Below are 15,824 nucleotides of genomic sequence, written 5' to 3' on the forward strand. Positions count from 1 at the left end.
ATTTCACACCAGTCACATCAGTTCTTAGCTTTTTCTCTAAAACTCTGTCTTTGCTGGGTGACCTCATAGAGACTCCAGCTTAGGTGTTCTTTCAAGCTGTATCCCTGCTTTTCAGCCAGACCAGAAGTGACCTTGTGAAGTATGTGAAACCACATCTAAATTAGTCTCTCAAACACAATCACTTGGCATAGAAGGCCTGAGCTAACCGTGATCATTCCTAGACCATCTGTGGCCATCTGACAGCAGGTTTGGTTGGAGAGTTTTAGCGAGTGTTACTGCCAAAGAATGGTTCACTTCCAAGTAGTAGGGTGCTGATGGCTGCCCCGTGATTGCTCGCACCCCCAGGATGAAAATTAAAGGCATTGCTTTGAGGTCTTTGGTTAATGGTGATTCAGGTAGCAGACCCCCATTTACCTTCCTAACTTGGAAGTCAGAGTCTGTTTCATGGTTGCTATTCAGTGAGAATGTGTGTTGGTTTCAGAATATTTTTTCCCTTCCTTCTGAGGTCCCAGCAGTGAAGATGCTATTGTGCCTGTTTGCCGATGTACTCATATTGAACATTCCCTCTTGATTCTCAGTTAAACTTCTCTGCTCTCTAAGACCATGAACAAGTTCCCCATTGCAAAATACAGAAAATTGGATAAAGGTGAAATATATGAATCAAGAGATTTAGAAGCTGTATGAGTAGCATTAAGGTATGGTGGAAATGGTATTTCAGTTTGGAATGGTAAAGCACTGAGTAAATGAAATAGAGTAATAGCAAAAGAAGAATTTCAAAGACCATTTTTTTGGGCCTAGGGACGGGATAAATGATGTCCCTGATTTCATTTGCATTGTGAGTGTTCACGCAAGGACGGGAAGGATGCATGACAGAAGATCTAACTATCTTCCTGTTGAGGGTTCTTTTTCCTTGTAGGTCCGTTTGTAAGTACAGGCCTTTTTTATTTGACTATAATTGACACACAGTTACACCCGTTTCAGGTGTACTTAGTGATTCAGCAAGTTTATACATTAAGCTGTGTTCATCACAAGTGGATCTACCGTCCATCCTGATATGTCACTATTAGAGTATTGTTGACTGTATTCCTTCTGCTGTTGCTTTCATTCCATGACTTATTCCATAATTGGAAGTCCATACCACCTCCTCTCTTTCACCCCTTCTGCCCGGCCCCCCACCCCCTCCCTTCTGGTATCCATTGGTTCTCTATAGTGGTCTGATTTTGCTTTCTGCTCATTTTTTTTTAAAGATTCTACATGTGAAGGAAATTATATGGTATCTTGGACTTACTTCACTTGGCATAATACTCTCTAGGTCTATCCATGCTGTCACAAATGGCAAGATGTCATTCTTTTCTATGGCTGTGTGATATTCCAGTGTGTGTATATACCACATTTTCTTTGTCCGTTCATCTGTTGATGGGCACGTAGGTGGCTTCCATATCTTGGCTGTTGCCAATTTGCACTATTTGCAATAGTGCTGCAGTGAACGTAAGGGTGTATGTATTATTTTGAATTAGCGTTTTTGTTTTCTTTGGGTAAATACCAGCAGGATTATTGGATCATATGGTGTTTCTATTTTAATTTTTGGAGGACCCTCCATACTTCTTTTTTTTCACAGTGGCTGCACCAGTTTACATTCCCACCACTGGTGCGTGAGTGTTCCTTTTTCTCCACATGCTCATCAACACTTGTTTCTTTCATTCTAGCCATTCTGAGAGTTGTAAGGTGACAGCTCCTCATGGTTTGGATTTGCATTTCCCTGATGATGAGTGACGTTGAGCATCTTTTCATGTGTCAGTTGGCCATCTGGATGTGTAAATACTAATATTATTCAGTTAGACCACATCCCTCTTTGTATTTAAAACCCATGTACAGTTTTCCATTGGTTATAGAATAACCTGAACATCCTGTAATGTGACTTCCATGAGCCTCCTGCACATCTCAGTCACTGGAGCCCTTGCCCTCTGAGGTCTGCAGCTCGCCCATACTGACTTGCAGCTTTTCAGCGAGTGCTACTCCTCCCTGTCCGAGGCTTGTCTGTAGCTGACTTTTTAGCCTAGAATGCTCCTCCCTCCCCACCAGGCCTAGCCAACTCCTTGTCCATGTAGGTTTCATCTTGGAACTTGCTTTTTCAGCAAAGCTTTTCCTGTGATGACCTGGACTGGGTGAGGTCCCATGTTGTATGTTGTGAGTGTCTGTGCTGCTGAGGCAGTTAAGACCACCGGAGTAGATGAATTGTACAATGTGCTTGGGTATCTCTGAAGATGGGGACATGTCCTTTCCCTCTGCTGTGTGTCCCAGCATCTTGCATGCTGCCTGTCATGTGGTAGGTGTTCTGTAAATCCTTATGAACAAATGAGCTAGAGTCTGTTTTCTTGTTGGTAGGCCTTGTAGCTTATGGGGATATGCAACAGTTGAATATCTGTTGAAGAATCTCAAGATGTGTTTGACTACTGGGGGGAGGGGAGGCTGACCTGCTTTGAGCTGTGAAAGAAGATGGAGAGCTGGCTTCAGTCCCAAATGCAAATGTGTAAGGCATTTAAATTCTAAGTTGGATGGATCTCTTATAGGCAAAGCAAGAACAGGTCAGCATACTCATGTGTTGGGGCAGTTCCCAAAAATTTCCCTGGAAAAGAATGGTTCTAATGCATTTTCTCAGTTAACGTTCTGTGAGGTTGTGTTTGCAGAAGAGGGCTTAGCTTGAAATGACTTCGCTGTTGGCTTTTGTTGCTTATAGAGGTCAGAGTGGAACAGGTTTTAAATTAAAAAAAAAGAAACCAATGGACTTACCTCTTAGTCTAGGGCTGATAGACTTTTTAATAAGTGTCACTGTGATTAAAAATTAAGACTGTTTCTCTGGGGAGAGAAATATATTAGTCTTTGGTGGTGGAGAGCAGGAGTATATACCTACATAGCGAAAGAGAAGAACAACTATCCAGTGATGGCATCATAAATGGAATTTATTTTTAAAAAAATTTTATTTTTGAGAGAGACAGCATGAGTGGGGGAGGGGCAGAGAGAGGAGGAGACACAGAATCCAAAGCAGGCTCCAGGTTCTGAGCCATCAGCACAGAGCCGGATGCGGGGCTTGAACCCACAAGCTGCGAGATCATGACCTGAGCTGAATTTGGACGCTTAACCGGCTGAGCCACCCAGGTGCTCCCATAAATGGAATTTAGAAGTAAGAGTGCTTCAGAGAGCTTAGGTGGAAATGAAGATGTTGTGCTCTGGAAAACGGTCTTCAGTGACTTACATATGTGTGATAGGACTGTGGATTACTTAATTCACATACTTGATCCCTCTATGCAGAGAGAATGCCTATTCCAAGGACTATAGTCATGTTGCTGGAAGTAGGATTTTAACAAAGCATTAGCTGCTTGGTGGGGTCCTGGCATATATTTAGCGGCATGGAATGTACTAGCTTTGAGTAAATCTTTTTTAGCATCTTCAGCAAGTGTCTTTAGCACCTTACAGAACCAACTTGTCATTGACATGCAGGACTTTTGATGAATTTTCCAAAACTTCCACCTGAACACCTTGCTTTATAGTGGTTTCTAAGCCGCTAGTATAACTGCAGTTTCCAAGTGTACCGCTGGATAAAATGACTCAGCAGTGCTCCCTGAACACCACGTCCTTCCCATCTTGGTGTCAGTCTGTCACTTGAGGATGTACTGCTTAACCTTTTAACATCTGTAGAGCAGGAACTGCTAAAGTTGGCCTTCACCAGCCACATAGATATTTGCTTTGTTTCCTTAGCTTCACATGTAGGTAGTGAATGTGAATTCAGACAGAATCGTGCCTGATCACATGATCAGGTGTCAGAAAGAATGGAGCTTTTGTTCAAAAGTCTGGATTGAGGTGATGTTGTGTTGTAAGCATGTAAGAAAACAAAGATCAAAGATAGGCTTGTGATGACCAGTGACGGGAATAGGTAGATGGATCTTCCTTCTGATAAATTTGACTTTTTTGTTTCATTTATTTTTAATTTTAAGTTTATTTTGAGAGCACACATGCAAGTGGGGGAGGAGCTGAGAGAGGGAGAACGCCAAGGGGGCTCTGCATTGTCAGCCCAGATCCCGATGTAGGGCTCGGACTCATGAACCACATGAGATCGTGACCTGAGCCAAAATCAAGAGTTGGATGCTTAGCTGACTGAACCACCCAGGTGCCCCTTGTTTCATTTAAATAACAGGAAATATTGGGTTTTGTAACTTTGCTATTTAACTGCATTTAATCTGTTACAAAATGAAGCTAGCTTCTTAGCTCCCCCCTCCCCCCCCTTCTGTCTTCCTTTACTACACGGATGCTGAGTGGCTTTTTTCTATCCCAATCTCTCTGCATGAAGTTAAAGTTCTTCCTGGCATTCAGGTTAGCTTAGTTCTTTTTTAGGAAAGAACATGGAGCAAGTTCAGTAGAGATCTGGGTTGGGGCTCAGGGATCTACCTGTGGCCCAGAATATGCATGGCTTTTGAGTTGTCAGTGCTGGACGCACAGAAGATTTACATATAGTTCCCTTTGGTTGTAAGTTAGAGAGCTTCCCAGTGAAGAGCATTTGGGGGAAAAGGGAAGGTTATTACCAGTCTGGGAAGACTCTCATGGGATGAGCAAACAGAGAAACCAGGAAGTAGGCATTAGTGCTGGAGGAGGAGGAGCTAAATTCAGGAGAGAAAGCAGAGGAGTTGGGCATGTGTTCCCATGGTGCTTCGTGGTTCTGCTGGGATTACTTGCTTGTGTCTGTACTCCCCTAGAGTAGATGTCTCCATGTCTCATTGAGGCCCCCCGGGCCCCAGTTCCTGCTGGCATAACAGTAACTACTGAGCCCTTACTGTGTGCTGCATGCTGTGCTAAATGTTTTCTATACGCCAGTTCATTTAATCTTAACAGCTCTAATGTGGAAGCATTTCGTCACTGGATAGATGGAAAATCTGAGCCTGAGCTAGAAGTTCAGGCCAGTACCTGATTGCTGAGTCTTTTTGGAAAAAAAAAAAAATTATGGAAATATAGTTGACACAATGTTCCATTAGTTTCGGGTGTACAACATAACAATTAAGCAAGTCTATAGGTTATGCTCATCATAAGTGTAGGCTGTCACTGTTCAGTGCTATTACGGTACCATTGACCCTTTTGCCTATGCTCTACCTTTTATCATGACTTCCTCTTTCTATGGCTGGAAGCCTTACCTCCCACTGCTCTTCACCCATTTTGCCCATTCCTCCCCACCTGCTTCCCTCTGGCAGCCATCAGTTTTGTTCTGTTTATGGGTCTATTTCTCCTTTATGTTCACTGCTTTGTATTTGTTTTGGTTTCATACACAACTGAAATCATGTCATTTGTCTTGGACTTATTAGTTCACTTAGCATAATATCCTCTAGGTCCATCCAAGTTGACACAAGTGGCCAGATCCTTTTTATGGCTGTGTAATCGTTATATATATGAACCACATCTTTCTTACCTATTCATCTATCAGTGGATACTTAAGCTGTTTCCATATGTTGGCTATTTTAACTAATGCTGCAATAAACATAGGGGTGCATCTGTCTTTTTGAATTAGTGTTTTGTTTTCTTTGGGTAAATATCCAATAGTGGAATTAGTGGATTACGTGGTATTTCTATTTAAAAAAATTTTTTTTCATGTTTAATTTTGAGGGCAAGAGCAAGCAGGGGAGGGGCGGGGGGGTGTGGACAGAGCATCTGAAGCAGGTTCTGTGCTAACAGCACAGAGTTCGAGCTCGAACTCACGAACCATGAGATCGTGACCTGGGCCACCCAGGTGCCCCTGGTATTTCTATTTTTACTTTTTGGGGGAACATCCATACTGTTTTCCACAGTGGCTGTGCCAATTTACATTTCCACCAATAGTGCACAAGGGTTCCTTTTTCTCCACATTCTCACCAACACTACTTTGTCTGATTATAGCCATTGTGACAGGTGTCCAGGGATGGCTCATTGTGGTTTTGATTTGCATTTCCCTGATAATCCTCACTAATCAGTGATGTTGAGCCTCTTTTCACGTGTCTGTTGGCCATCTGTATTGCTCCCTGGAAACATACTCAGGTCCTCTGTCCATTTTTAAACCATTTTTTTAGTGTTCTAGAAGTTCTTGATATCTTTTGGATGTTAACCCCTCAGATACTTAAATCTCAACCTCCTTGCTCTCCAGTTCATCCAGTAGGAGCCCAGTATGAGGGGAGGGAAGGGAAGACGCTCAGCAACATACTGGTTGGGGGATATTCATGACTTTGTCCCCTCCAGTTTAGGGGTTTAATCATCAGGCCTGGGTTCAGGATGCACCTGGTGTCTGGGCCCATGAACGTGATCTTCAGGCCTCTAATGTGGGAGAGGATAGTGGGTGGTCCTGCTTGGATAGGTGGAAAAAGTCTAGTCTTTGTCTTGCAGACTTTATTATGTAGAAGGATGAAATGTGACCCACTTCCTCCTATAAGGGCAGTTAGCTGAGGTGTTCTTATGGTTCCTACAACAGGGCAGTACCTGCCAAAGTGTTTTCTTCCCTGTTCATAGAAGTATTGTTTCAAAATGGACACCATTACACCAAACAGAGGACATCACTTATGACATCTCTGCAAAGTATGTGTGTGCTTTCCTAACCTCACTTGAAGAATGGAGCTATGAATGTTTCAAATTTTTATGAGGAGTATGTGTTGTTCTGGCCTAGAGGGATTTGTAGCCTCTTAGCACTGGTTGTCTGCTTCCCCTCCTTGCACGTGATGCCTTGGGCTCCAGGCAAGGTTGGGGAAGCAGCTTATGGTCCTTTGCCGGAGTGAGCCTTCCTGCCTGAGGCAGCATCTGAGCCCCAGGCCCTGCCTTCTAACATTTGTTGTTCTTTGGAGCCCGCAGCCTATCCACTTATTTCAATCCTGGTGACTTTAGTTCGCTGATGCTGCTTTCTGTGATCAGGCTGGTCTTGTGTGGAGAAATATGGATTCTGTGTTGCTTGAGGGGTAGAGGCTGACCAACTTGACCTTACATCTTGAGTTTTGGCACGAAATTCGTGTCCTGAGCAAATGCTATGGAGTATTGTCAGTTTTAGCAAAAGGGACTCCCCTTGCACCCCCAACCAGAGCCCTGATTTTTTTAATCCTAGAGCAGAGATCTCCGTGCCTACTAACCATGACATCATGTCACTGCGAAGGGTACAGCTGTGAACAGGCAGGCAGTGTGCCGGCTCCTGGTGCCCTAACATGGGGAGGAGGGGACGGGCAATTTATCCAGTCAGCCACCAGGTTAGGCTGTGGGCTCCCCTCTAGTCCTTTCCCAGGAGACGGTGCCCACACTGCCTTGCTTCAAGTTTCAAGGCTATGTTGCAACCCGATCTTCAGTCTCTGATTCTTAAAGTACCTGGTGGCTTAACTTGGCACGTCCCTGTAAGTGGCTGTATGTACTTGTTTTTGTGTGTGCTTGCAGGACACTTTGCCTGTGTCAAATACACCCTCGGTGGGACCTGGGCTGCTGTTATCAAGTTAGCATTTCTCCACGAGGGGGCGACAGCAGAAGACTCGAGGTCACAGATTTCTCTGGTCATGGCTTTGACCCTAACTATGCACTGTGAGCTTGGGCAAGTTCTGTGTTTTTCTACCCTCAGTGTTCTTCTCTGTGATACACAGGTGATAACCCTGCTGCTCTCCAGTTTTAAACTAAGATGAAAGGATTAAAGTACTTAAAGTTACTTATTTTAGTGTAAGGCTGTGGAGGTGGCACTATTAATAATTCTAGGGAGTGAATGTTCTCCTTTCCCCAAAGTCCATTTTGATTCTGAGGCTTCTTCTGAAACCATGATTTTTTAACTCTGGCACATCCATTTGAAGCCTAAGAAAAAAATACAGTGCTTGGGCCCTACTCTGAGATCTTAATTACTCAAGTGTTGGGACATGGGCATTGGTGTTTCTTTTTTTTTTTTTTTAAGATCTGTAGATAGGGGCGCCTGAGTGGCGCAGTCGGTTAAGCGTCTGACTTCAGCCAGGTCACGATCTCGCGGTCCATGAGTTCGAGCCCCGCGTCGGGCTCTGGGCTGATGGCTCAGAGCCTGGAGCCTGTTTCCGATTCTGTGTCTCCCTCTCTCTCTGCCCCTCCCCTGTTCATGCTCTGTCTCTCTCTGTCCCAAAAATAAAAATAAAAACGTTGAAAAAAAAATTAAAAAAATCTGTAGATAATTCTTAAATGCCAGCCAGCATTGAGAATCCCTTCTCTCGGGGTTTTGAACTTTAGGCTAGATCCATCTGATGATTTTTAGGTATGGCATGGCTATCTATGAACAACAATTTGCAGGACATTGAAAGGATCCCAGTAACCTGGAGGAAATCCCTTAGGCCTGCTATTTTCCTGTTCCCTAATTCTCTGCCAGGGTCCCATTCCGGATCCCACTCCTGGCCTAGGATTCCTAGATGAGGGTATACTATCACCACTGTCGCTGTTGCCTAAGGCTTGTAATTCTCTGATGCTGTGGAATTACATTTTATTCTTGGGACCACGTCCTGAGATACATCTTTTTACCTGCACTGTACAGCTGAGGAAACCAAGACTCAGTGCCACTCATCAACTTAACCCAGGCTAGTAAGTGGTGCTTAGATTCTTACCCGGGCTGTCTGGCTGTAGAGCCCACACAGCCATGCTCTTGTACTGCATCATGATCCATGCAAATGGGTGAGTGTGATTCCCTTCTCGACAGGGCATTTATATTTTAGCAGGGGCTCTCTGGAGATTATTCTTGGATCCTGAGCTAAAGTGTTTTCGGGCTGGAATGTTCTGTTCAACCACAGGTGGGTAAGGAGAGACCTCTGGGCGCATGAGGGTCCATGGTGCCTGCAGATGAGTTACCAAATAAAACCCTAAGCCTGCTCGCCTGCAAACTTGGGGGGCATTGGATGCACCTGTGGAGCTTGAAAAACCGCTGCCTGGTTCACACCCCCCTTCCCCCTCAAGGATTGATGTAGTTGGTCAGAGGGGGTTACCTAGCGTGGGAAGCTTTAAAAGCTCCTCAGGTGGTTGTAGGGTGCAGCTGGGGTTGAGCATTACTGCCATGGGCCATTACTGCCATGGGCCATCACTGCCTCCAGCAGAGAGCTGCCTTTGCAGGCCCTACAGACAGGGGAGGGAGGAACCTGCGTCTGGAGAAGAGCTCTCCGTGCTGATGCATCTCAATTCAGAGAACTCTGCCTTCTCCGGTTAATATGCGGGGCTCTTTCCAAAAGAAAAATCGCAAGTTTTTTTTGTAATTGGGTCAGATTGCTATCTCTTTAGATATGACAGAGTTAAACATTGTTAAAACGCGATAGTGACAAGTTCAGTGGCGCTATAATTGGGTTATGTGAGTCAGCTGGTCTTTCCTATAATCTGCCTCCAGGAAAGCTGGTAGAGGTCGGATTTGTTTGAAGGAATTCCTTGAAGGTGAGAAAGTGAGAGGCAACACAGAACCTTGGCTGTGGGGAGTTTCTATCTGGCCTGTAGAATTGATGATTTTCTGTTAAAGGAATGTGTTTTATCTTCCTGTTTCTTCAGGCATTAGAAGTGCAGACCCATGCCAATAGAGCGTGTACAGGATACTGTTAGCGTCATCTGCAACAAAAAGTTTGTTAAATGGAGGTGAAATTCACATAACATGAAATGAACTATTTAAAGTGAACAGTTCAGGGGCATGAATACATTTGCAGGGCTGTGTGGCCACAACCTCTATCTAGTTGGAGGATATTTCCATCACTCCAGCGGAAACCCCTTCCAAGTTCTTAGCCTGTTCACTTGACTGTTGACTCTGCATTGGTCATGTTTTGCCTTGTTTGGGGGTTACAAAGGTAATGGATCTTCCTCGGGTAGGTCTGGGGAGGGAAGGGACAGGTGGTGTGGTGGTCGCTAAGTCAGCACATAAAGCAAAATTTGGTTAAAATTGTGCTTGGCAATCCTATCAATTGCTCATCAAGTGTGGCATGTGTGACATTGGGTAACTGACCTCTGCTCAGTAATTTGTGGGCACTTTAAGCTGAGAATCCATGAAATAGGATAAAGGTGGGAAGGCCTGCTGCAGATGTTGCCCATCCTGTACCATCATAAGGTAGGGTTTACCTCGTTCTGCTTTCACAGTGAGCTGCTCTCCTCTCCGCGCACGGCCACATGTATCTTCATTGTGGACATGGAGGAAATGACAGCGTCTAGCACGGAGCGGGCACATATTAGGTGCTCAAATGTTTACTTGATTTGAATCTAAAACTTGCTTGATCAGGTCTGTAATACACAAGGTCTGTTAAAAGGAGGAGCACTTGACCATCTGTTTCCAGAGTTGGCATCAATCGTTGCTGCTTGCCCACCTGTGCTGAATAACTATCACTCTTGTTAGGAATTGGTCACACCACCCTTCAGAGTATATTTTTATGTGAATTATCTGCTCAACTAGATGGTACATTCCTTAAAGTCAGGGTGTAGATCTCCATGTTTATACTTGATTACATGGTGCCTACCACAGTGTTTACCATATAAACTGGGTGCTTCATAAGTGCATCACTTACTGATTCCTGTCTCAGCACACGTGATTGAGCATCTGTTATATTGCCAGGGATACAGAGATGCCCAGTAGTATATTGGAAAGAGCTTGAAGTAGTGAGATGAAACTGATGTAAAAGAAATGCCTGCAGAACCGTAAAGTTAATCCTGGAAGGGGTTACGGCACCTCAGAGTGGGTGAGGGCTAACCCAGGGAAGGTAAGGGTTCAGTGAGGACAGGGCACTGGGACTTGGATTCTGCCCACACGGACGAGTGAGGGAAGGTCATTTTGGACTGAGGAAACCACATGTATAAAGGGTGAGGGCAACGAACTTCACAGCGATGGTCAGATAGTAAACCTTTCAGGCTTACACAACCATCCTCCACATGCAGAAGCGGCCATAGACCATATTCAAATAGAATGTGCTGTTGTGTACTGATAAAATCTATGGACACCAAAATTTGACTTTCACGTAATTGACATGTTATCATCTGGATAGCACCTCTTTCCCCCCCCTGCAAACCCTTAAACCATTTAAAGACCATTCTTAACTCCAAGGCTGCACAAAAACAGACAGTACATGAGATTTGGCCCAGGGCTATAGTTTGGCTGACCCAGGTACAAAGGGAAGTGTGAGCATAGATTGCAGGAGCAGAACAGCAAGTACTTAGGGTATGCAGTGATTCGGTGGGTATGGGTGGAGGCTGAGATGCTACATTTCTTTTCTTTAGTTTTTTGTTTTTAAAAATTTATATCCAAATTCATTAGCATATGGTGCAACAGTGATTTCAGGAGTAGTGCCCCTTCCCCATTTAGCCCATCCCCCCCCACCCCTCCAATAACCCTTAGTTTGTTATCCATATTTGAGTCTCCTCTGTTTTTGTCCCCCTCCATTTTTATATTTTTGTTTCCCTTCATCTTTTCATAGGATTTTGTCTTTCTCTGACTAATTTCACTTAGTATAATACCCTCCAGTTCTGTCCATGTAGTTGCAAATGGCAAGATTTCATTCTTCTTGATGGCTGAGTAATACTCCATTGTGTGTGTGTGTGTGTGTGTACACACACCACATCATCTTTATCCATTCATCCATCTATGGGCATTTGGGCTCTTTCCATACTTTGGCTGTTGTTGATAGTACTGCTATAAACATGAGGGGTGCCTGTGTCCCTTTAAAACAGCACATCTGTATCCCTTGGATAAATGCCTAGTGCAATTGCTGGGTTGTAGGGTAGTTCTATTAATTTTTTGAGGAACCTCCATACTGTTTTCCAGAGTGGCTGCACCAGCTTGCATTCCCATGAGATGCTACATTTCTAACAAGCTCCCAGGGAATTGTGAGGCTGAGGTCCTCACAGCAGCAAAGATCTGAAGCATCGTTCTAGTCCCCTTATAGTGCTGATCCTGTGCTGGGCTCTGTGGGATAGGAAAATGGAGAAAATCTTCTGCCTCGAGGTGCTTTTAGTCTATTTGGAGAGAAGAGATTTGTATAAGTAGATGAGTGGACCCTCCCAGAATAAGAATTAAACAGCTAGTGCCAGGCAGTGAGCCTCCCTGATGCTGGGCGCAATGGACAGGTATGGCATATGGACAGCAGGGGTCAGGCTGCTGGATCCCCTGTGTGGGTTGGGACTGGGCCCCCTTGGCTTCCAGGATGTCACACAGCTTGATGTCCACATAGCATCATTATCTCTGCTCAGTTCCTATTGGGACTTTCCTCATTCTTCTTTGTCACTCTTCTCTTGAGCCTTTCCTGACACCTTTTATATGGAGTGGAGACTTTGAGGACTGTTTCTCGGGTGTGCTGTACTCCCTCTGCCTGGAGGGGAAGGCCCAGGAGCAAGCTCAGAGGGACAGGAACTGTAGGGAGGCTAAGGAAAGATCCCTCATCTGAAGCTTGGGGACAGGGCCATCAAAGTCCTTGGAGCTGGGTGGAAGATCGGCTTCCATCACAGCGGAGGAGGGAAGTTAGGACAACTGAGGGGAGTAGTGTTGACAGTTATCGTTGGCAAATACTGAAAGTTTGCTCTGGAGGTAGCTCAGAGCACTCTTAATGTCTTTCTCTCAAGCACTCAGGTACTATAAAGCTCGATAGCATCTTCATAAAGATGCAGTCATTCCAGCAGGCTCACAGGCAGAGTGGAGATCCTGTGAGAACCTGATTCTTCATAATGCAAAAAATGACTCTGGCTTTGTATCCTGAGCTGGGACACCAGGGATGCAAATTGGTGGTGGTTTTCTTTCCCACTAATGAGTATTGATGAGTCACTCTCGATACTGACCTAGAGACCAGTGCAGGCAGGGTCAGTCGGGCACCTGGGTGGCTCAGTAGTTGGAGCTTCCGACTTCAGCTCGGGTCATGATCTCAAAGTTTGTGGGTTTGAGCTCCACATCAGGCTTTGCCCAGACAGCTCAGAGCCTGGAGCCTGCTTTGGATTCTCTCTCTCTCTCTCTCTCTCTCTCTCTCTCTCTCTCTCTCTCTCTGCCCTTCCCCAACCCCCCTCAAAAATTAATGTTAAAAAACAAAATGAAGGGCCAGTGACCATCTGGAGGAAAATACCATGTGGAAAAAAAAGAAGTTGGGGGGGATGGCAGGACTAAAATTAAAGCCTGCCGGCTGCTTGTGCCCGGGCAGCTGACTGACCACAAGGTCAGGGCGTGGAGTTGTCACTCCACAAGGTTGGTTATACTGACCCAGGCACACATTCTGGTTGGCCTTTCAGTCCTAAGAGCTGTTCGTTTCAGGATTGCTGAGAAGGTTCTGTGGCCACGACACTGTGTGCGTGGGTGCACCCGTAGCCAGGTTGAAAGCAAAGAGGCCCTGTGGCAATGACATACCTACGAGATGGAGACCGTTGTCTGACGGGCATGAGGAGTGCTGTTAAGAGCAGCCGCCAGCAGGTCCAGATGCCTCAGACGTGTGGTGTCCATGTCCGCACGTGCCACTTGCCTGGGGCGCTCCCGTCTCCTGTTCTGAGCTGGTCTGAGGTGGAACTCGGACTGGGTATTTTCACATTCCCAGGTGATTGTAGTGTGCAGTTGGGGCCGACCCCCCCCCCCCCCCCCGCCCAGGTGGATGGAGAGGGCTTATTCACTTACCAAGGGCTGTATTCTTCCCTGCTAGGAGTTCTCCAGCTTAATGACTTTGCAGATCTCCTAGCTGCTGGGGGAGGTGGAGGGGAATTTTTTTGGGTATGTTTGTGGCTCAAAGAATGCACAAATAAATCGAGGTTGCTGACGACTTAGGAGTATGTAAATACACTTTCGATTTGCTGACCACCGTGTTTCACTTCTGCGGGAAAATGGCTTTGTCCCCGAATGCAGCATATCAGAGCAGAGGTTCCCAGTATTTGAAGATTGGCTCTCCTGTCTCAGTCTTGGCATGTGTTGTTCTGTTCTTTGTTGGCTGGATGCTGCCTCTGACATTGCTCTTTTGTACCACCCTTGAGATGATGGTGCAGAGCTCTGGTGGATGTAACCAGATGCTGGCCTGGCAGTCTTGCTGGGAGAATTATAATTAGATGTGGCGTTCTCTTAGGATCTATAAAGTGCCCTCTGTCCCCACTCCTGTGGGTTACTTACCTGTTGTCATAGTATTAGACCATCTTGTGTTTTGAAATGAGAAGGAAGAGGCCTTATAACTTCTCTGGAGGGCCCCTCATAGGTAGCAACACATAAGTAGAAACCTGAAAGCTTTATCGGAGTTTCTTGTTTTAATCTTCCAGTACACGAGGGTCTGGATCCCTGACCCTGATGAAGTGTGGCGCTCAGCTGAGTTAACCAAGGACTACAAGGAGGGAGACACGAGCCTCCAGCTCAGACTGGAAGATGAAACGGTAAGTGCAGGTGGTGGGAGCGGGGAGCACAGGGCTGGCTGGTAGATGGTGGGCTTGAGTTTCCCCTGCAGACTGGAGCTGCTGAGTCCCTGGCATCTTTCTGTTGCTACTGGCAAACTGTAAAACTGTGCTGTGGCTGTCCCATAAGTGCCCACTGGTGGTGTAGCTAAGAGATCGCTGGTGGCCAAGGCAAGAATCTGCTCAGTAGAATAGAAGGAGGGTTCCCTTCATGGGACTGTGGTGTCAGTGGGAGGTGACAAGGAGGCACCATAAGAGACAGTGCACGGTAGAGTGGTCAGAGCACTGGTTCTGGACCCCAGCCTATCTGGGGATTGGGATCCTGGCTCATCCATTGTTAGCTCTGTGCCTTTGGGTGAGTTAGCACTCTTTCTGTACTTGTTACTTCATCAGTTACAGGGGAGTGAAAGTTGGTCTAGGGGGCTTATGAGAATAAAATGACCTACTATGTGACATGTCCTTAAAATAGTGCCTGGCACACAGCACTCCACATGTGTTAGCTGTGCAGCACGAATTCTTTAGTAGTTGACTTTCATGTGGCTTCATTCAGAAGGAAGACAAGGTGGTTAACTGAAATCTTCCTCCTGTACTGTCCGATTTTCTGCTTTTCATGAGCCTTTTGTGTGACTACCCTTCTCTGTTGTGTGCATTCTACAAATACTTAAATACTTGCACTGTGCTGGGTCATGGAGGTATATGTGGCCCTGTCATTTGGGGGAGGTCATGAAGTCCAGCAAAGTGTTGTGACACATGGCATTAGGCACAGAAGCTTGTGGATAAGGTGTGGGGTGAGGTGAAGGTGTTGAAGGGGTCGTGGGAAGGAGCCAGCAGAAGACTGGGTGGGGGGTGGGGAATGAGAGAACAGAGTGTCCCAGCGGAAGTTGTGTGTGCCAGTGGCCCCAGGCTGCGGTGTGTTCCCTTGGGGTGTGTTGAAGGAAAGGAGGCCTGTGTACCTGGAAGGACTTGAAGGCAAGGGGTCAGATGGGTGGCCTGAGGACACAGGCAGAGGTCATTTGGGCTGCGGGGTTTACAGTGGGGGAGACCGGGAGAGAAACAAGTTTTTGAAAAAACAAAAACACTTTTTTTTTTTTTTACAACATTTATTTATTTTTGGGACAGAGGGAGACAGAGCATGAACGGGGGAGGGGCAGAGAGAGAGGGAGACACAGAATCGGAAACAGGCTCCAGGCTCTGAGCCATCAGCCCAGAGCCGGACGCGGGGCTCGAACTCACGGACCGCGAGATTGTGACCTGGCTGAAGTCGGACGCTCACGAAAAAACAAACACACTTTTGAGTATCGTTGACACACAAGGTTACATCAGTTGCAGGTGTACAGCCTAATGATTGGACAAGTTTATACCTTATGCGCTGGGTGTTCTGCTAAGTGAAGTAAGTCCCACTGACCGAGATGAATGGCACGTGAAATCACTCAATTGTTTTAGATTCCATATGAGGAACAGGTTTTGAAGGAAGCGGCAGGAAG

At 45.9% G+C, this 15,824-nt stretch overlaps 1 protein-coding gene across 3 annotated transcripts in view; it reads left to right on the forward strand.

Annotated features, from left to right (window-relative positions):
• MYO5B (myosin VB) overlaps window positions 1-15,824 on the forward strand; it is a 341,784-nt gene that overhangs the window by 130,238 nt on the left and 195,722 nt on the right. For all 3 annotated transcript variants that reach the window (XM_040478861.1, XM_040478859.1, XM_040478860.1), the window contains exon 2: window positions 14,212-14,322. In XM_040478861.1, coding sequence (XP_040334795.1) covers window positions 14,212-14,322 — 111 coding nt within the window. The remainder of the gene's footprint in view (window positions 1-14,211; window positions 14,323-15,824) is intronic.

This window comes from Herpailurus yagouaroundi, unplaced genomic scaffold, assembly GCF_014898765.1.
Source record: "Herpailurus yagouaroundi ecotype Mexico unplaced genomic scaffold, PumYag 142, whole genome shotgun sequence".
In the NCBI taxonomy this organism is placed as follows: domain Eukaryota; kingdom Metazoa; phylum Chordata; class Mammalia; order Carnivora; family Felidae; genus Herpailurus; species Herpailurus yagouaroundi.